This window comes from Ursus americanus, chromosome 33, assembly GCF_024610735.1.
Source record: "Ursus americanus isolate L20-20 chromosome 33, mUrsAme1.1.p, whole genome shotgun sequence".
NCBI lineage: Eukaryota > Metazoa > Chordata > Mammalia > Carnivora > Ursidae > Ursus > Ursus americanus.
The window spans coordinates 24676592-24697481 of NC_142159.1; the positions used below are offsets into that span (position 1 = coordinate 24676592).

General features: G+C 39.0%; 1 protein-coding gene across 5 annotated transcripts in view; it reads left to right on the top strand.

Annotated features, from left to right (window-relative positions):
• RERE (arginine-glutamic acid dipeptide repeats) overlaps nt 1–20890 on the top strand; it is a 409563-nt gene that overhangs the window by 175458 nt on the left and 213215 nt on the right. For 4 of the 5 annotated variants that reach the window (XM_045803582.2, XM_045803583.2, XM_087858422.1 and 1 more), the window contains exons 3-4: nt 5834–5904; nt 15134–15259. In XM_045803582.2, the coding sequence (XP_045659538.2) occupies nt 5834–5904; nt 15134–15259 (197 nt within the window). The remainder of the gene's footprint in view (nt 1–5833; nt 5905–15133; nt 15260–20890) is intronic. The other variant, XM_087858421.1, reaches the window with a different exon arrangement.

The window sequence follows — 20890 nt, forward strand, 5'->3', positions numbered from 1 at the left end:
ATCCTCCCCTGCCAGCTAGATTCTGTGTGTTCTCTTATGGCACAAAATCTCCACACAAACAGTCGTTAGACTCTATAAGAGAGATGTGGATCTTTGGATGTTAAGCTGGCTTGGGTCTTTTTCACAATTGGGATTCAGTGTGGATCACAAGGAAGGCTTTTTAAGGAACATTTGCAGAAGGAAATGGTGGTGAGAGTGCTTCAGATGCTCTTTGCTTGAGTAAGAGTGTCAACCCAGGCCAATACTTAGCGTATCCGTGTAACTGGTAAGATTGCTGGTGCTGGCAGCACAGTTTTCAGGTCTATAGCATGTGATTGATTTGAGAAGTGGGCGGGGTCTGGCCACAGCATTTAATCCAAAACACCAGCATCACTTCATGTTAGAAAGATGACTGTTTTGGATGGTCTTTAAACTTTTGATGTACTAGAAGATTTTTTGACTTCTAGAGGAGAAAAGGGAAAGGTGGGAAATTGAAACAGTCTCTTTCAGTTTGTTATGACCCGTTCCTCCTAGCCTCCCAGCTGTTTTTCCTGATCATTTAATTTCCTTTTAGCAATGAGGATAAAGATAGATGAATGTTTGCTGGAAGTATACAGCGTTCTGTCTTTAGATAAAAGCCTGTGCTTGCTCGGTAGTGCTAGTTGGGAATCTGTAGACTTTGGAACATGTGGGATTTAATTCTCATGAAGTTTAAAAAGGAAGGGACCAAGGGTGTGTTACCTGAGATCTTTTTCCCACTGACCTTACAATCTTTAAGATGTTGCAAGTCAGCTTGTTTTGGTGACAGTTTTCAGGCTCAGAACACAGGATAAAGGTAAGCACTGAGAGGATTTCACTTACTGAGGTGTTGTTTTCCAATTTTTGTTTCCTTTTCCCTTTTTAGTTCTCCATTGTTCCTAGATGATGTGTGTATCGCTTCCCCACAAAAGAATCTAGTAGAAAACTAGAAGTAGACCATCTTGCAATTGAGTTATTTCTTAAAGAAGTGTTTATTAGAAAACAACATTCTTGATGTTCACATTGATAGTATACAATAGCATTCTTAATAGGATCTCATGTTTTTACATTTTTGTTCAGGTCAATTGCTCCTTGTATAGTTTTTGAGTGTTTGCTGTGGAATGTAGTGTATTGTTATAGAGGTGAGGAATGATGATGGATTTGACTGTTGCACACTTGGGGAGGCTGCTGGAGAGGTGAGAGGCTCTTCTGTCATAGGCCACGCAGTGCCAATTGGGATTTCAGTGTTGTTTCTCACATGTGCATATAGCTACATACCTTTTTACATGTTGGACATTTGGAAACACCCATATTAACTAGTGAGATACTTGTGGACTTTTGATTCTGTAACATTAGACCAATCGGCTGTTACCTCACTGAATGGTTCAGAGTGCGCATGGTGGAGGAATCCTGTGTAAGAGAAATGGAACACGGAAGGATGGAGCAGTCCTGAGAGTCAACCTCTTTGTCCACCACTGAGGACATGCTTTTTCTCTTCCTCTCTACTACGTTTTTTTTTTTTTTAACAAGTAGAAGGTTTTCTATTGAAAATTATATTACAGTGGCACTGCCATGCCTTGGAAAGGGATGAGAAGGTATTTCAAAGATTAAGGGGGCAGAAACGCATTAACAGGATGGAAATTCTTTAAAGGACAGAGCTCAGCACAGACTGAGCATTGCCTGCACATTGTGACCACAGCTTTAATGCTGGGCTCACGGCGCTGCTTGCTCAATTAGTCGGTGAAGTAGGTGTCCACTGTGCTCTGGAAGGAGGCTGTCAGGAAGGATGCTGACAGGTTCTTTGTGTTTCAGGATGACAAACTGCCTGATGCTTCAGGCTGTGGTTTTTACCCTTGAGAGGACCATGCTCTTGCTCTATTTACATAAACCTGCTGATTTGCTGAGGATTGAAAAGCAGAGAGGGTTTTCTTTGCCTCAAGAATCTGCCTTCATGTTTTGGCTGACTTCCTTCCCCGGCTTAGCAAATGCTCTGTTGTTTGCAGATGGCACGGTAGATTCTTGGACACAAAGCTATGTTGAGGTTGTGAGAAACAGCCAGAAACGCCCCTGTTCAATATCATTGCTTGGATCATGGATACAGGATTTGAGGTCACTTAATCATGTGATCCATTCCTGGCAGAGGCAGGTCTCTACCTAGACCCATGGTTTTATTTCCAGACACTCCTAATAAAGAAAAAAAGGAGTTATCATGTATTGTTTGGAATAATTGATATCAATAATAATACCCTCACTCATTTCTCTGGCGTATTTCAGGCTTGCTGATTTTAAGATTTAAAAAAATATATATTTGCCCTGCAGCAGCCTTTGCTCAGTCTGGTAAATATGCATTTTCATATCGGTAATTTTGAAAATGTGCATTATGCACTTAATGGATTACTTCAGCTTTGCTCAGATTTTTCAGAACTGCTAGCTTTGTAATAATAATAATAATAATAATAATAATAATAATAATAAAGGCTTTCTTGCTTTTCTTTGCTTTCTGAGAAAAAAGATGTCTGTAGTACTTGTGTTGGCCATGGGAGATTTTCAGATTGAGGATCATTGATCCAGCTGACTAAAACCAATTTTATAACCAGCTTCAGACAATCTATGCACTTGTAAATTGCATGAAAATTCTTGGCAAATCATTCTGGCTTTAAAAGATTACTGGGCATATATTCCAACTGAGATTTTAACATTGCTCTTGACCTATGTTCTCATCTTGCCCTTGCCAAATTAAGCCACTTTATTTTTGCGCTCACTACAAACATCTATATAAAGTTATTTTCTTAAATAGCTGCTTAATTAATGAGACAAGAGGGAAATATTTTTTATGAGTATTTGGCCTTATTTAACCTTGTTTTGAAAATCATTAAGAGTAACAACAATAAGTAGATTTTTTTTCCTGTGAGACTTGAATTCCAAATTGTTTCTTAGGATGTACACTTGGATCATCCTAATTTTTATGGGAGGGTAATAAAGAAAAATCTGACTCTACAATAATTTTTTATGCTTTTATTTTTAAAATGAATTTAAAGAGTCGGATCAAAATAGCGTATTTTTTCCCATTTCTATGGCAAGTTAAACATGGTGAAAAATTTTAATTTATATTACTCCTGATCTTAGTGATTCTGTGTTTAATGACTACTTACCTAAAATAGACTTTTAAATTGTCGTTTAGTTATGAAGTGAGCTTATCTCTTTCATGTCTAAGTTTCCAAATACTGATAGAGATCACTTGATACAGCAACCTGTCTTACAGATTATTAGTCATGTGCATTGGAATCTCACATATGAATTAGGGTCAATTTTTAAACAAAAAGAGGTGACTTTTTAATCTATTAACAAGGCATTAATAAGTAAATGTGGTAATTCCATCTGTCAGGTTAAAGGTTCTTTTTCACACCCTTCTTCCTCATGGCAGCATTCCTCGGGCCAACAGGTGGGAGTCTGCCTCCAAGACTGCCAGGAAACATTTAGGCACAAGAATACCAGGGGTCATCCTCCACATCCAGTATAGTCCTTCCCTCTCTTCTCTGAGAGTGTTACATCCAGGTATATTTATAGATGGTGATTTTCCTGAATGTAACTTTGCAGCAAGAAATGAAAGAATATAGATTCTCCTTTTCTGGAAAGCTTTTTTTGTATACAAGTTAATAGCTACTTTAAGCCTCAGAGTTAGAAGGTTTATAGTTATAATGATTCCGTGGATTATGAAAAGTATACATAAAGCTTTTTTAAGAAAGGAGATGTTGCCATTTCTTTACAGAAAGAGCCATGAGAATTTACTGGCCCTGGAGCTAACTCATTATAAAGTAGGTGCCGGTGGAATGAAGACGTTAAGTGGGTTTGGCATGGACAAGGTAGTGGAATTTTGGATACCGTAGCCTAGTGGAGGTTGAGATGTGGTGCGGGACTGGTGCGGGACCAGACCATTGTATGCAGCACATTTTGGCCCCATGAACTTTAAGGAAGTGGAAGTCATTAGTTGGGAAGTGACCCATTTGTGTTACAGTCAGTGATTATATAGCTTGGTATGACAGTGTTAGGAGATTTAGAAGAGAAGGCTCTCTGTAGGAGGTGATAGGAAGAAGATGGCCTATAGACTGTGATTTGTGTTCAGGTTGAGTGAGACAGGTAAATACTTGGTATCTAGAGATTTGGAATACTGGTTGGTATTCGGTACATCAGGGATTGGGACACAGAAATAAAGAACCTTGGGTTGTTCCAAAATTGTGCAAGTTGAAACTGCAGTTTTTTATCTAGGGAATGTTTTTAGTTGAATACCAAATTAGGGATAGGAAGACAAATATCTACCGAAATAGGAAGAGTTCTCTTGTTCTTTAAGATGATTGGCATGTTAAATGGATGTTGCCTAAATGTTAAGCAGAGTTATTCAGCATCCTGGACCCTGGAACAAAATAGAAGGTTCAGTCAACAGTTTATTCCTGAGCTACTGTTGTACATGGGTTCAGGGATTGAATCTTTGTTGTTGAGTCTCCATCTTAGTAGAGAAATAAATTGGGACATTCTAGATGCCTAGATGATTGGCATTCAGATTTCTTCTTTCTCTGGAATGACTTTGGGCTACAAAAATCTGATGTCTTCCCTAAAGTTTCTTGGAAGGAAGTGTCCTTGGTGAGGGCTTTCTTCATGATCTACCTCTTAGTGGGTCAGCTAGTGCTTGTGGTGGTACTGGACTGTCCATGGGATGGATAGTTCCAAATTTCTGCTCCTTTTATTTTTCTTGGCTCTGTATGTGTTACATAAGGCAGTAGAGGAATCTGCTTGTATTCTTAAGTATCTGAGTTATTCTGAGATACACTCATTATGAAGGGTCATGAAGAGGGATAAAAGAAATGGCATTTTGAATGTGGTTATTATGGTTATTATCCCTAGAAAATTTGATTGACTGCAGATGCCTCTAGTTCTCAGTAAATAATACGTAGAGGATCCTATCTTAAGCTTTATGATGATCTTGGGTTGCCCTGTGGAGAGTGTTAAAGTCCCTTTATAGCCACTGCTTCCCTTAAAATTGTTGCTTCTTTAAAAAAAAAAAAAAAGTATCTTAACCTGCCATTTTAAAGAGCAGGCCTTTAGACTCCAGCTGTTGAGAGCATCAGAAATAGTTACCCAACCATTGCCATGTCAAATATAATTTAAGAAAGCACTCTTATTCCCTTGAGGAAAGTGTGGTTTGGTTTACCTCATCCCATCTCTGATTGGGTGCCTTGGTTTTCTTTACAATTAGAAAATAAAGTGTGTTTAGGTTGAAATCGAATAGTAAGTTATCCACAACTCGTTGGATTTCTTTCTGTTTCTTGGTTTAGGTGAAAAAGTCATTGTAATAGTATGTTCAAGCCAATCGTCTTTACATCTTTCATTTATTTCCTCACAAATTATTTACTGAAAATAAAGAAGCACTGGGCAAAGCCATTTCTCTTTGTGAAGACATGGTAGCATCTCTCTGAATAAGACACTCAAAATTTTGTCTTGTGTAGCTGTGATCAAGTAATTCCCTTGATTGAAGTTTCTTCGTCAAAATATTGTTAATCCTGTGGGATTTCTTTCTCCCCCTTCTTCAGGCACCCTGGAAACAATAATTGAGGCTTTATCAGGTTCTTTAAATTATCAGAAAAGTGGTCCGTAAGAACCCCAAGGGCTGTTTTCCTCTAGCTTAAAATTATTTGTAATTTACAATTCATCTTTGAAAAATTTTTTTCTATAAAAGATATGTGCTTTGTCATGTGTTTATTTATGCAGTGGCTTTATGGGCCCTGTCTTTGTTCCCTTAATGGTAAATACCATTGTTTTAAAATTTCTTTTTCTTTTAAAGACTGTGTGTATATCGAGAGTCGGAGGCCAAACACGCCGTATTTCATCTGTAGCATTCAAGACTTCAAACTGGTAAGCATTTTTTAATGTGCTGTTGATTCTCTTCTCTGCCTTCTCTTTTCCCAGTGCCATTGGCTGTCTCTCTCGACTGCTTCTTCCTGGTTGTGGACTTGATAACCAGGTCACCTCGAGTGCTCACTGCCTGGCAGCTGTAGCACGTGTGTAAGGCGGCTACCAGTTCTATCCTTTTGGTTTTGTAACCCTTGCAAAGCTTGTACTGTGAACAATGTTCCCAAAGTTTTCATTTCTCTAGTAGCTGTTTTGACAATAATTTCAGAGATTTTCTTGAGTTTCTGAAGTAGTTTGTTTCTTCTCAGCCATTGTGAAGAGCCTGAAGTAAAGTAAATTTGGGAATTGGTGGTGAGTTGGAAAAAAAGAATATAAATGCACCAGAGACTAGTTTTTGGTGGCGACTGTCATTTCCTTAGAGATTTTAGTGAGTATGGAGTCATATCTTGGGGTCACCCTGTGATGCAGGTTGGGGGAAGGAACTCTGGCTTGGGGATGGCATGGCTGCAGTACTTTCTCATTACAAACCTTCCCCAAGTTTAGAGGTGTTGATAGTGCCCACTAGGCAGTCTCTGGGTTTTAGACCGGTGGTTCCCACGCTTGGGGCTTTGGGTCCCTGGATATCTGTAGAGATTTTACAAGGGTCTACAAATAAACATTCTCAGTCTAAAATATACCTCATATATGTTTGTACAACTACTTTTCAAATATGTTAATATGCTGGTGTGATTTAAAAAATTCACTTAATATTTAATGACAATACACAGTTAAGAATCCGTTTATTAAGTATTTTCCTCAAACAACTGATATGTGAAAGAAATACTATCAGAGTACTGCCATTTGGGGGATCTTTTGAAACATTAACATTAAAAAGGGATCCTTGTACTTGAAGGTTGTGAACCACTGTCTCCCTTCTTAGGTATAGAGAAATCCCAATTCTTTATCTCTGTAGAGACATGTATCAGTATCTGTGAAAGCTGTTATTTTCAAAACCCTTTGTAACTTGACAATATTTGTATTCTCACATTCCGTATGTGATGCTTCAGTCTAGAGAAAGGTAATGTAGTATGGAGAGATCTTTAACTCTGCGTCTCCTTTGTTTCTTTTTATCATTTTTAATGACCCCAAATACCCAATTAATATATTCTGACTTAGCTAGTTAAAAAAAATTGCATGCCATGTATTTTTTCTTATTAAAGTTTTGTTGCATAAGTAACCTATGCTTACTGTTTTAAAAGAAAGTCAAATGTGCCATTTACTTCTAAGATTTATTTATTCTTGGTAGGCTGCTTTTAAGTTCCCTGCTTGTTTTACGAGGAGGTCTTGTAGTTTAATTTTGTAAATCAAACACTTTCTATTCAGATTTTATGTCAATATGAAGTTTTGCCATTCTTAGAGGTCTTTGCTGTTTATTATATATTTCCTTCCAAAGATTTTTTTTTTTTTTTTGCAGACACTGCATAGATATCTGAAAATCTGGGCAGTGGTCTTGTTTCCTGATGAATTTTCTTTTGCTTGTGGCCACTGCTACTGCTCTGTTCCTGCCCATCCTCTTTGTGTGTGATTTTTTTTTTTTTAACCAAACATAAGACCAGTGCACCATGGAAAAGATATAGTTGTGAAATAAAATTGCAAAGGTTTTTTTTTTTTTTTAACCTATTACATTCAGACCCCTTTTTGTACAATTTTAGCACATTAGCAGGTGCCTTCATGTTGGAACAGCATCTTTTACGAAATGCTGATTACAATGTGATAGTTGCTGTTTAGGGCAGAGGTTCCTGCTGAGTTACAGTAATTGCTCAGGGTATTAACAGCAATAAAAGCTGAAGGTTCTGTTGTCAGTATTGGTCTGGTACAACACATTAAAGCTGTCTGCAAAAGCAGTGTGGGAAGTGGGCATGGTATGTACGTTGCACACTGCTATGTCTCATGGTTTTGTTTGAGTTCTTTATTCAGCACATGCTCGTAGGTGTTGTGTAAGAATAACTGAGATGGTGAAATATTTACTCCTAGAAGGAATGTAGTTATTGTCTGGATATCCACTTTCTTCTTTCCTTGGTTTGCAGTTCTACTTATGAAAACATAATTTAACAGATGAAAATAATCATAGCTTTTTTTTCCCTTCAGCCTACCCAGGCTATAAGGGGAAAAGATGAACAGAAGGAAATATGCTTTGTTTCTCTGCAAGATTTTAAAAAGAAGAAATTGGAGTTGGTTTTGCCCACAGCAAATACCATTCATGGCAAGTGGAGCAGTGAAAACAAAAACCCAGTAGCTTTGAAATATTGTTGATTAATTCTTATTTTATCTTTTTAAGCTTTTTTGGTTTGGGGTTGTAACTGAGAGGTGTGTTCCTTTGTTTACACCATGAATTAGAATGACCCCTTACAATGGTGAGTTTTTGAACATATGGTATATTTGGGACTGTAAAAAGAACTGGGCAAATGCCCTTATGGTACATATTAAGTAACATTACAGTGTTAGACACAATGTAAGTTAAGGAATTGAGAAGCGGGCGTAAGCAAACATCTGTGACCAGTCCCCCAAACTAGCATAATGCCAGTTTGTTGAACTGAGGACCCTTGGTAACATTTCAGGAACTAGTACTGTGAGAGAGAAGGTCTTCGGATTTTATATGGAGACCTGGGTTGTCTTCTAGGCTCTGCTACTATGTCTCATAGAGTCAGAGTCCATGATAAGGAACATAGTTGTCTCTGTGTGCAGGATTATATTAAACTTGGCAAACCGTTAAACAGTGTCCCCTTTCACTCTCAAAGGTATCCTTGTTTTGGATGGCAGTTTATATGGTCATCTTGCCTGTGGGGATGGGATCCATGGCTTCTGCTTTGTTAACATTTAACCATCAAAATTCATAAGGCCACTACCACCATACATTGGTAGATCTGTTTAGAGTCCGCACTTTCATAGGGATCAGTGGAAGCTATGATGGCGCAAAGTAATTGAGTTCCTAGCAGAACTGAAGCTACTTTTGAAAGTAACATTTTCATGGAAAGCAAATTATGTGTTCTGTTAGGAAGCTTTCATCCTCTTAGGGAGTGCTAATTTGATAGGGCTTATTTACAGACTAGGAGACCAAACTGGATTTGTTTGACTACAATGGCAGAAGTGTCTATGGAACAAGTAGTCAAAGCAGGAGCTCAACAGATGGGAGAGGTAAAGTGAAATGATGAATTAGAAGTAGTAATATGTAAAGTAGTAATAAGTAATGATGCTTAGAAGTAGTAATAGGGAGGGATCATCAATTAAATAAGGTAGCTTTGCACCTTAGGCTTCTGAACTAAATAATAAGGCAGCTGGCAAAATCTTTAGCTCTTTGAAAGAGTAGTAATACGGAATGGCAATCTATGATCTTTGTGGCCTTGCTTGAAAAGATAATCGAGAGGCTGAAGCAGTTAGCTGAGAGGGCAAAGCTGGAAGGATGAATCAAGAGTCGCCTCAATGCAGAGAGGGTTGGCAGGCATAAATGGGTCACAGGCAAGCTGACGTGATAGGGCAGGAAGCCAGGAAGAGCAGAGGATCGGAGCATCTGTGCAGAGAGCAGTAGATGGCCATCGGGAACGAGAGCATGCCTTCTCCCTGAGTTGTCATGAGGCCGGCTGTGCTAATGCTGCTTCTTTCGGGATTCTTGGATTATCCTTGTTTCTGCTCAGTAAAGGCCTCTTTTCTTGGGCCAACTTGAGTGGATCTCCATTGATGAACTGAAAGAGCGTGGTATAACATCTTCAACCCTTTCTTCTGCGGCACTCCCTTAGCTTTCCTAGGTCAGTGAGTGACTTAGTTTGCTTTCAGAGTTCTGTTCCTGAGTGAGTCCATCTCACCGGGGAGCATTATATTCCCGAGTGCAGTGAGGAATGTTTTCGGTGGTAATCAGTGCCTTCGATAGGCATTTAACGAAAGCCTACCCTGTGTGCTTTGTTGGGCGTAGCACCTTGAAAGAAACTGAAGTCTGCGCGATAAAGTTCCTTCCCTCAGTGACCTTAGTTTCTAATTGGACAGACATCTGAGGCATTACTGGATGTCAGTCCTCTTTGGAGAACACTCTGAATAGGATTAATGTGAAGGAAGCCATTCACCTTTTGTCCCAAAAGAAAGCTCTCTTTCTTGCTTTTACTATAAAAATCAATAAAAGTCCATTTTTATAGAAATCTAGGCCTTCAGCATGATAGAGTGAATTAGCTCTCTAGAAATAATCATTAATTCTGAAAACGCTTCACAAGATTGTTTAGTGATTTTCATGCAGTAGAACGCGAGGAGTACCTTGTCTGGCTCTGGTAGTATTACTTCATATCTAATTCTTCACTCACAGATAAGTAATTGAAGCCATTCCTTTTAATTTCTACATGGGCATTCTGTGTGGATTCCTAATGAGTTCCTATCATTCATACAATAGGAGAAAAATGGGATTTTGGTTTCCTAGAGTTATATAGTTATTGATTCTTTGACTGTTGTATGAATTGAATTTCCAGGTAGGATGTGTAATTATTACAGTATTATTTTGAGCAAATACCATTGATTCATCTTGGCTCCTATTTGGTTTATTAAAAGTGGAAAAGTTGTTGTTAAAATTAAACCTGATCTTAGAGATTCCATGAAGTTGGGGATATATCATTAGGGATGTTATGGTATTTTTAGTCGACTGTTTAGGGCTCAATGAGTTGTTATGACTCTATATGGATGAGTGTGTTTTTGTATAATTTCTGTCCCTGACAGCATACATTGTAAGTGTTGGTTGTGAATGTGGGGTAGCTGAGACCGCATACCACTAGTTACCTTGGCGAAGGCACATCTCCAGTATTGCTGTGGACGTGGGGGCCACGTTATTCAAGATTTAACGCCATCTCCCTCTTGGGTTCATTGCCAAATGTGAGCAGCCGGGGGGGGGGGGAGCCTTCAGAATTTCTGGTTCCTAGTCTGCATCTGTAACCCTACCCCAAAAGTTGATTGCAACAGTACAACAGAGAGGGGCCGCAGAGAAATTAGCTTCGGCGCAGCTTCCACACACCGTTGATGTTGTCCTCTCTCCACCAAATCAAGTTTCTGAGAAGTAGATTAAAAGCAAGAAGCTGCTCTTCTGTCTTTAAAATGAAAACTTAACTGAGGATAAATAATTTTACTTTTCATTTTTTGTTAGAGACCTTTACATAGATAATGCTGGGTGATATGGGATTCTTTTTAATATGCACTCTGTGGACACTTCTGTGTGTACACACAATGAGTTAATTATCATTTATGTATCACATGCCAGCACTGTTTAATCCCACCTTGGCTGCTGTGAACATTCAGTACAGAATGTGTGGTGTATAGACATTCAGGAAGTGGGCATTCATTTTAATGTTAGGTAAATCTTGTATTAAAAACTTTTCTGGGGGTGGGATAGGAGGTCTGCATTAGTGTGAGTATGGCTAATTCAGAATTTGAGGCGTTACTCGGGGACTGAGAGGAGGGATGGTAGAGCGCATGTGTTGGGAGCTTGACTTTGGCATCAGCCGGTCTGTTCTTCGGTTGCTGTCTTTTATGACCTTAGGCAAGATGCTTAACCCTCCTAATCTTGTTTTATTTCCTTATGAAGTTGGAGTATAAATAAAACACCTACCTTGCAGATAGGCGGTTTTTAGATGAAAAGATCAAGAGTGGATGCATAGTGCCTCGGCCATGGAATGACATGGTAGTGATGGTGACGTTTCATTGGTGCTCTGGGTCTAAGCTTTTGTAGGGGCAGATGCCATGCCTGTGTTAGTCATTGATGTGTACTGTGTGCTTAGCTCATTGCTGGCCCATATAAGATTCACAATAAATGTTTATTGAATATCGAATGAAATAACATTTCACTGGGAAAATTCACTGCATAAAGTTTTAGAAAAACTTTAGTAGTAATTTATATGATGCATGAACTACAGTTTAACTTTCTGTTTATTAAATAATTTTTTCGTAACCTTAGTTTACAATGTGTAGTATTTTGGTTAGCCTGCAGTGTGTAGTATTTTATATGTTTAAACAATAATCTATTCTTTAAATACGTTAAAACTCAGTTTCTTATTTTCTTCAGGAAGTTTACATGACTGTAGCCAAAGTCATAACATTTTTTAGGCATTATAATCTATTTTGAATTTTTGATATTACTGACTTTTTTCAAAGACAAATGAGGGCTTAGTCTATAGGTAAACATTCCCGAGAAGGCCAGCAGATAGGGAAGATGCCTTATGGTGTGATGGTTCATTTTTGTGTAAAAAGTGGCTGTTTTTCTCTTCTTGATAGTCCCTCAAGTTAGGCCTGTAGAACTGAACGTTTCTTTCCTCACTTCCTTTTTCTCCTTTTAGTTCATTTCCTAGGAAAAGGTCAGTACCACCCACTCACAGCTTTGTGCCTCGGAGTGTAGTGTTGTTGGTTAATGAAGTGAGACCCATGAAGTTCATTATCAACTGTTTTTAGTTTGTAGAGTGAGGAATTAAGTATTACTTAGAGACATAATGGAATGTACAGCTGAAATGATTCTTCCGAAGGAGTTGTTCCTTTCCACTGGTTTAGCTGTTCTCACCTGTTATAGGAGTGAGTGCATCAGTATGACACCACTCTTCTTATACGGTGCTTTCTAAGTCAAGAAAAGGTGCACATTTTTGATTTGGTGCTTCTGGAGGCCACACCTTTTTTCCCTCCCTTTGTTTAAAGGCCATGGTTGCTTTGTTGCTATCTATAAGCATTATAATAAACTATAATGGGGTATTGCACTTACTCTATGCTGTTTGTTTGCAGTAAGCCACCAATAATAAATATATGCGCTGAGACTAAATGTCCTTTTCACATGTAAATTTGAAGCTTATAATTTTATTTAATCCTTTAAGAAGCAAGAGGAGGATGAAATCCTTAGCTCCAAGTTTAATGGACAAAGTGTTGTTAGATATTCCTCCTGTCAGTTATGGGGCAGTCATATTGAAAGTTATTTTGAATCAGCATCGCCTTTTTGCATGATATGAATGTCAGCTTATAAATGGAGGAGATGGTATTCACGTAAGTGAAAATCACATGAGGCTTTGGGAATAAATAATCTCATAGCATCTTATTGCCCCGTTTACCCAGCTTCTCAGCAGGCTGTTTTCACTCATGACTGACAGTCATTATAGGCCACGTGGGATAAAGTTTTAATAGTTCACAAATAGTGTGAAGTTGGATAATTAATTTTCTCCTGGTTTATTTGGATTTTAGGGCTAAGAAATCACTGAAAGAGTTTTGTTTAATTATACTGTTCTATAAAATATGTATCTAAAATGTTATTTAATAAACTTGTTTTATGTGAAATGTTTTCAATGTGGGAAACTCTAGGCATTCTCATCTTTCCTAAAAAAGGAACCTAAGGAGACAATTTGGTATTTGCAGAGAGCTGCTATGCAAGAATATTGGTAAAGTCTTATTATTCAAACTTGATTCCTCAGAACTGGACATTTGTAATTTGTATGTATATGCGGGTGTTTGTGTTTAAGAATGGACTCAAAATAGTCTAAGTAAAACCCATTAGAAGAATTGAAAGAAAATCAGGGAAACAGATACTGTCCATGTTTTCTGATTCATAAATAAGAACAGTGATAATGCTTTAAAATGTGTTTTTTTAATACTTAAAATGTTTTAATAATTATTTGAACCTTTGCGTATTTAAAATCATGCCAAGGTGCTTCGAAATGCCTTACTAGGTAGGTGTCTTCTTGGTTTAAAACTCTTGATTTGAATGAATAAGGAGGATTTGTGTGATCTGATTAATGAATTCCTAGTGCAAAAACTTAACCAGCAAATCATTTTTATTGGATGATTATGATAAAAAATATTGAGTACATTGTACATTCTAGTACACAGTTGAATCTTTGGTTTGGAATCTGCGGCGCTGGTATGGGGAGGAGGGGGTATGCGGTGGTGAAGGTTATGCTGAGAACAGTACTTGGTGTCATCATATGTTGTCCCTGAGGCAGTGGGAGTCAGAGACTGACTGCTCAGCAGGTGTCCCGTGTGGTGCCCAGCGTACACTCTAGCGGGCGATCTGTACCGAAAAGAAAGGAAACCATCACGATGAAGACATTTCCAGTATTGGCTTATTTTCTTGGGATTCATGTTTTTGTTTGTTTGTTTTAAAAGAGACATAGAAAAATAAGTAATTAATGGAGGATATGAAAATCTTCGGTCATAGGAGGTTGTTAGTGATTCAAAAGGAACTAAATGTAATAAGGCTCCCTGAAAATGGTTTAATATTAAAAAGTTTGCTTATCTGTCATTTTTAAACACCTTTAAGAACAGAGATTCTTATATAAGTATCTGGATTTTATGGAGTTTTTAGTTCATTTAAAACCACACAAAGTTGGATCAGTTAGTTTTTTGGAAGTGTTATGTACTCTCTAGAGTATTTGAAAGGGAACACACTCAAACTGTTGTTTGAAGTATCTTTTTTGATACCTACAAGGACGGCGCTGGCTTTCAGAAGTTGCTCTATAATCTGCTGCTGCTTTTAAATGTTTTCAAAGTTTAAAAGAAAAATAAAATAGGTGTGTGATAACATACCAGAACTGGTTTTGCCCCTAAAGAAATAATGCCTTTCTTGAGCTTTATGTTTTGTACTTGTTCAGGTGGGCATTATGAGAAAATTAAAGCTCATTTGAATGGTGTCTTTTTCTCCTCTGGTATTAAGCCTTTGTTCTTTTACCTTGCCTTTAGCTTTATAAAATTAAACTAGAACTTGGAGAAAATGATAGGGTCTTTCTTTGACCCCCTGATGTCTTGAATATTTCCTTAAGTATCTGTCTTATGCCCCTCACATTTCCTGTTGGAAACTCTTCTGAAAGCTCAGTTTGTCCACTTGAGGTTCATTTTACAGTTGTTTATCTGACACCATTGCTTTTTTGTTCTCATTCTAAGCAAAGCATGCCATTGTCACTGTGCTTCGGCACTGTGTCGCAACTTAACTTGGTTATTTTGGGGGCACACACCATACTGCTTTACAACAGGACCCAGATTCCATTGTGGAGCCAGAAATGTCATAGGTTTGTTCTTGCTGAAATAAGGAAACCGCTCTGATTGACACAGAAAGGCTAATAACTTCAGCAGTAGAACAAATTCTCTGAGAGGCCATCTGCTAACGGATGGTGCAGATTCCTGCTCGTGTGCTGTGTGCCCCTAGTAACCAGGGCCGGAGGGGACGTTGGGCATGCTAACTGAAAGCTCTTTTCTTTTTTAGGTCCACAACTCCCAGGCCTGCTGCAGATCTCCAACTCCTGCTTTGTGTGACCCCCCAGCATGCTCTCTGCCGGTGGCATCACAGCCACCACAACATCTTTCTGAAGCCGGGAGAGGGCCTGTAGGGGTAAGGAGAATCCCGTTTTTAAAAGCTATCAATATTTTATATCCCATAGGGTATAAAATAGGAATATTACCTCCCTCCCCAGAGCCCCTTTAAAAATGTGCTGTATTGTATGTGTTTTTAAAGGAGTAACAAGTACATGCACAGAGGAAGCAAAATACGGGACTTGCCTTACCCCTCTAGGACAGTTCCAGAAGTCAGCGGGGTTTGGTGGTGTAGGGTATTTGGGTGCCAGCAGAGAGCATGCTGGGCCGCTGCAAGGAGCAGGAGCTGGCAATCAGCAGCGAGTATGGATGTTGGCAACTGAAATGGGGAAAAAAGGGGGTAAGTTTGAGTCCAAGTGTGGAATGTGCACTTCCCCAGCATCATTGGGACTCACAGCCCAGGAATCTTAACTATTTTGGATGCTGTCCTCTCAGGTGACATTTTATAGAATATTGCTCAGGAGTAGATAGGCTTTTCTGCAATGCCAGGTACAGAATTAAACACTTCGAAAGTCTTGAGTTCGGGTGTAGATCTGGTGCTCTCAGCTGTGCCCTGGTAATGTCTCTGGTACCTGGTGGTAATGATATGTGTGAGGTGCAGCAGGATGCAGTGTCTGTGGTGCTTTATCCCTAGAACACAGGGTCTGGTGTTAGTGATCCGTGTGGATTATTTGTGTGTGATGTATCTCACCTTTTATGAAAGTTGTATATACACCTGTCTTCCTCCCCCCCCCTTTATAAGGATTTAATGATAACATTTTCTGAAAGACAGGTGTTTATTGTTCTGATTGACTGCTGTTAATTGTGAAAGAAGTTGAAGACCTGTCTTTCTTCTTTGTATGTAATCTGGCCTAGGGGTTCAAATGCATACTCAATTAGAAAATGACACCAGAGAACAGCCACCACATATGCATGCACGTAATGCAGGGTACTGGCAATATATAATGAATTGTTCAGTTGCAGTGTAGAAAAATAGTATCTTGAAACTAGGAGAAGAGAGTGCTCCAGATGGGCTCTAGCACTTGGAAAAGTTTTGTGAAGATTGGCAGGTTTTGAGGAGCTGGCTTTGTTTTTGATACATCAGTAACATGTGGACAGGCAGACTGGAGGAGGCTTCCAGGTGTACATGTCAGCCTGTCCCTGGAAGCCACGTAGGCAGTGGGCCTGGTGAAGCTGGGCATTGAGAGAAGATGACCGCAGGATGTCCATGAAGAGCACAGGTTAGTGGGTTGTGGGAGCAGAGGTGGGATATAACGTGGGGCCAAATCATAGAACACTGTAAAGGTGAGACAAGAGAAGGTTTTATGTGATAGGCAGAAGAGAAGCCTTCGTAGACTTTTTTATTCCAGGCAAGCTGATTTACAAATGCCTGCTTAAGAAGATTATTTGGGTAGCAGTGTGGAGTCAGGGCAGACTGTAGAAGCCCCAGGTAGGTGGTGAGGGCTGTCACCCATGAGTAAAGTGAAGGTCAGTGGAGGACCAGGACAATGGAGATACAGGATATTAATAATCATAAACAAAACTAGGAATACACATCACAACGACAATTTCATGTTCAAATAGTTGCTGGTGTAATTTATCAAGAATTAGACCAGAGTAAAGATTCACATTGTGGAATCCTTGGAATTCTGGATATAATAATCATTCACAATGGAAGATAAAACCCAATGTAATGGATAAAAGTCTAGTTTTAATCCCTGGAGAGATACACTGACATCATAAGGGACAAATTAGCAGAGTCCCAGCATGGCTACGTACTTCAAAAACTTCAGCCTTTACCAGTTGTCATCTTGTTTCCATATGTGTCTAAGAAATGATTTTATCTTTCAGGCTGATATTTTATTCTCCATTTAGTGTGTATGTCATTGTTAGACTGTTTCATTTACCACAATACTCACTAATCAGGATTTGTCGAATGGATTTAAAAATTTGCCCATAATAACATTAATTTTTAGTAAACTTTTTGTATTAACATTAGTGATGACCGGTATGTATGTATGAATGTATGTATGTATTTTTAGCAGTAAAAGTATTGTGTTCAGTGGGGATTTAAATAAGTTCATGATTGGTGGCGTAATCCATATGTAGGTTTGAGAAGATTCTGTAATAAGATAATAAATCTTCTTTGAGTCAAGATGATGCTGCATAAAGCAAACTTTATTGATTGTTCTTTAATAACGCTTCATGCTGCCAGAGTCATTTGAGCTGGATCTGAATCAGATCCAGTTGGCAAAGCTACCCCCCATGTGTGGAGCTCTCATAAATTCTGCAGGCGCACAGATCTAATACAGTGCAATGAGAGAGCTGCTGGGAGAAAAAAATTGATTACAGGGTTGCAGACAATGTCATTAACAGTTCTTGCCACGATACACCAGATGTCTTCCCTAATAGACTATTTTTGTTAATTTAGTTTTTATAGGGTAGTGCTAACTGCATCATAATTTAACTTTCTTTGTATATTCAGGTATATATGATCTGTGTGTCTACACTAATGATGACATGAACCCATAGATTTAATCTTATAAATTTTAAACTTATCTGTTCATATTTAAAGTATTTGTGCTGGAAAGGCAGCCTTTTTACTTATTACAGAGAATCTCTTAGCTTGGTTTTTTTTTGTTGTTGTTGTTTTTGTTGTTGTTTAAACAAAAAGTGCTGTGTTCACTGGCAATTCAGGGGTAGTGAGGGAGGTGAGAAGGCAAAGAAAACATTGCCCAGATTCTCCCTAGACTGGGCAGAGATGATCCCCTCCGTGGCCCTGCGGTGCATCCCCCTCCCTATCAGCTCCTCCCAGTAGTGTATGGTTTCAATGGCAAGGACAGAGACTCTATCCAAAGCAGAAAGGTACAGCTGTTTAAAGGAGGCTTAAAATGCACACTTACTTTCATTGTCATGGATGCGGCTGTACAGGCTGGAATTCTTGTTGGGGGCACCTAACTCCTTCCTCACTCCGAGATCAAGGGTTAGACTAATTCGTTTAGTATTTTATTTTGTAGTCCTATCTTTTTGCATGTTTAAGACCTCTATTGAGTGACTAACACAGATAAATAAGACAGGACTGTAATAGTGGGTCACACTATTTTATTTCCATCATTTTTTTGGAACTACTAGTTTTGTTTTTGGTGTGTTATTCTTTAGAGAACATGTTTTTCTCATGATGTGTTCCTTTGTGACAGGGGACACGTTCATTGACTTTTTTTTTTTTTAAAGATTTTACTTATTTATTTGACAGAGAGACACAGCCAGCGAGAGAGGGAACACAGGCAGGGGGAGTGGGAGAGGAAGACGCAGGCTCCCAGGGGAGGAGCTTGATGTGGGGCTCGATCCAAGGACTCTGGGATCACGCCCTGAGCCAAAGGCAGACGCCTAATGACTGAGCCACCCAGGCGTCCCACGTTAATTGACCTTCTTAACACTTAGTTTTCTCACTTATAAAATGGGCAGTAAAATGGGCACAGCACTACTATGTACCTCAAGGGTTGTTGCAAAGCATAATGAAATAATTCATTGAATTGCTTAGCATGGTATTAAGCATATAATAAGCATTCATTAAGCATTATCTGTTGTCACATAGTTTTTCATTTTATAAATTCAGGTTTTATTTTATTTTATTTTTTTTAAAGATTTTGTTTATTCGACAGAGATAGAGACAGCCAGCGAGAGAGGGAACACAAGCAGGGGCAGTGGGAGAGGAAGAAGCAGGCTCATAGTGGAGGAGCCTGATGTGAGGCTCGATCCCATAACGCCGGGATCACGCCCTGAGCCGAAGGCAGACGCTCAACCGCTGTGCCACCCAGGCGCCCCTAAATTCAGGTTTTAAATAATTTATTAAGTGTTCTAGATATTCTTAATCTGAGGTCCATAGGCCCCGAGGGCTCTGAGTTTAACAAGGACTATGAACTTTCTAAAATTGGTTGCAGTCTCATATGTATGTGAATTTTTCTGGAGAGAGTATTTGTTTCAACCGTGGATGCTAATAAGTAGATTCCTAAAATGTTGAAAAAAAAATTTAAACTAAGATGAGGAACTGTGGCTCTATAAAGTCTCTGCAGTGCGTCATTTAAAACCTCAGATCAGCTAGCTGTTAAGGAAGTAAACTAACTTTGAGCATTTACTTTGTGCACAGGCACTATGCTACTTTTTTCACATAGTTTAATTTGTGATATTTATTTCATTTTGCGGATGAGAAAATTTGAGGTTTTCAATTGTATAAAATCTTGCCTTGAGTGACTATCAGGACTGAGGTTTAACTTGAGAACTCACTCTGGCCTTGTGTAGTCTCCGCTGCTCTCATGGCTGACTTCTGTACTTCCTGGATGGTCCCGGCAGCAATGCCCACCTTTGCCTCCACTTTATTTGAAGAGCTCCAGAGCTGGCATGCTATTCACTTGCTTGGTAGAGCAGATGGCTTCTGCCACTGGGAGTGTCCCAGGCTGGCCCTCACCCTGAATGAATGGACAGTGGTGGTAACAGTATGGTGTGAGAACCCTTCTTAGTATCAGTTCATTTTGTTTTCCCTTTAGCTCTTGTGGTGGTCATATTTTTAGTATCCTTTTGTTTAAAAAATGTGTAATTAGGGGCGCCTGGGTGGCACAGCGGTTAAGCGTCTGCCTTCGGCTCAGGGCGTGATCCCGGCGTTCTGGGATCGAGCCCCACATCAGGCTCCTCCGCTGTGAGCCTACTTCTTCCTCTCCCGCTCTTCCTGCTTGTGTTCCCTCTCTCGCTGGCTGTCTCTATCTCTGTCAAATAAATAAATAAAATCTTTTAAAAAAAAATGCGTAATTAACAAACAGCTGCTCTTTGAGTTCCCTTTTTATTTATCTTCATGACATCTACATACATTTGAAAAATAATTCCTGTGTCTGTTGTGTTTGTTAATCTGTGTGTATTTGTTTCAGGTAAAACTTCATGCATGTAAGAAATTGGACTTTGCATTTCCCTTGGAGTAAATCCACTCCACCAGCCTATGCAAGCCTGCTCCACTAACACAGAGCAGGAAGCTAGGGCCCAGTGGCTTTCCCCAGATCCCTGCCCCATGAGGGGCTGCTTAGGCCAGAATCTCGGTCTCCTGTGTCTCTGGTCAGTGAGTGCTCTTTCCACTGCTCCTTGCTACCTTCCTCGACCCATAAAGGATGTCTTGTAGCCAGCCCATGCCATACATCATTTACTTCTTTAAAAGCTAAGAATGCTTTGCTTAATACCTAGTTTAAACTTTTGTGACTATAACTCATACCAATGTTAAATAGTATTTCTTGCCTGTGTAAGGCATTTATCGTTTTCAAGAATCATTTCTAACACTGGTATTTTTCATACTTGGGGCTTCAGTACTGTTTAATAATTAAAAGTGAACATTTATTATGAAATGCTGTTTTAAATGCTGATTATGTTTCTTACCTAGTTGTTCCATATAAAGAACTCTAATCTGGTTGCTTGCGTAGATATGCAGGAGTTTCTGAGGATATCCTGCTTTTTCAGTATTTCCTTTGACTTCTCCAGTTGACATTAAGAATACCAAAAATAACCGTAGTCTTTTATATTTGATTGTAGTAAAAGGTGTTAAAACAACTGAAGTTTTAGAAAAATTGCTGATACAAATGCTGGGATTAATCCAGCTACCCTAAATGAAAATTGATTAATAGCTGTTGAATTT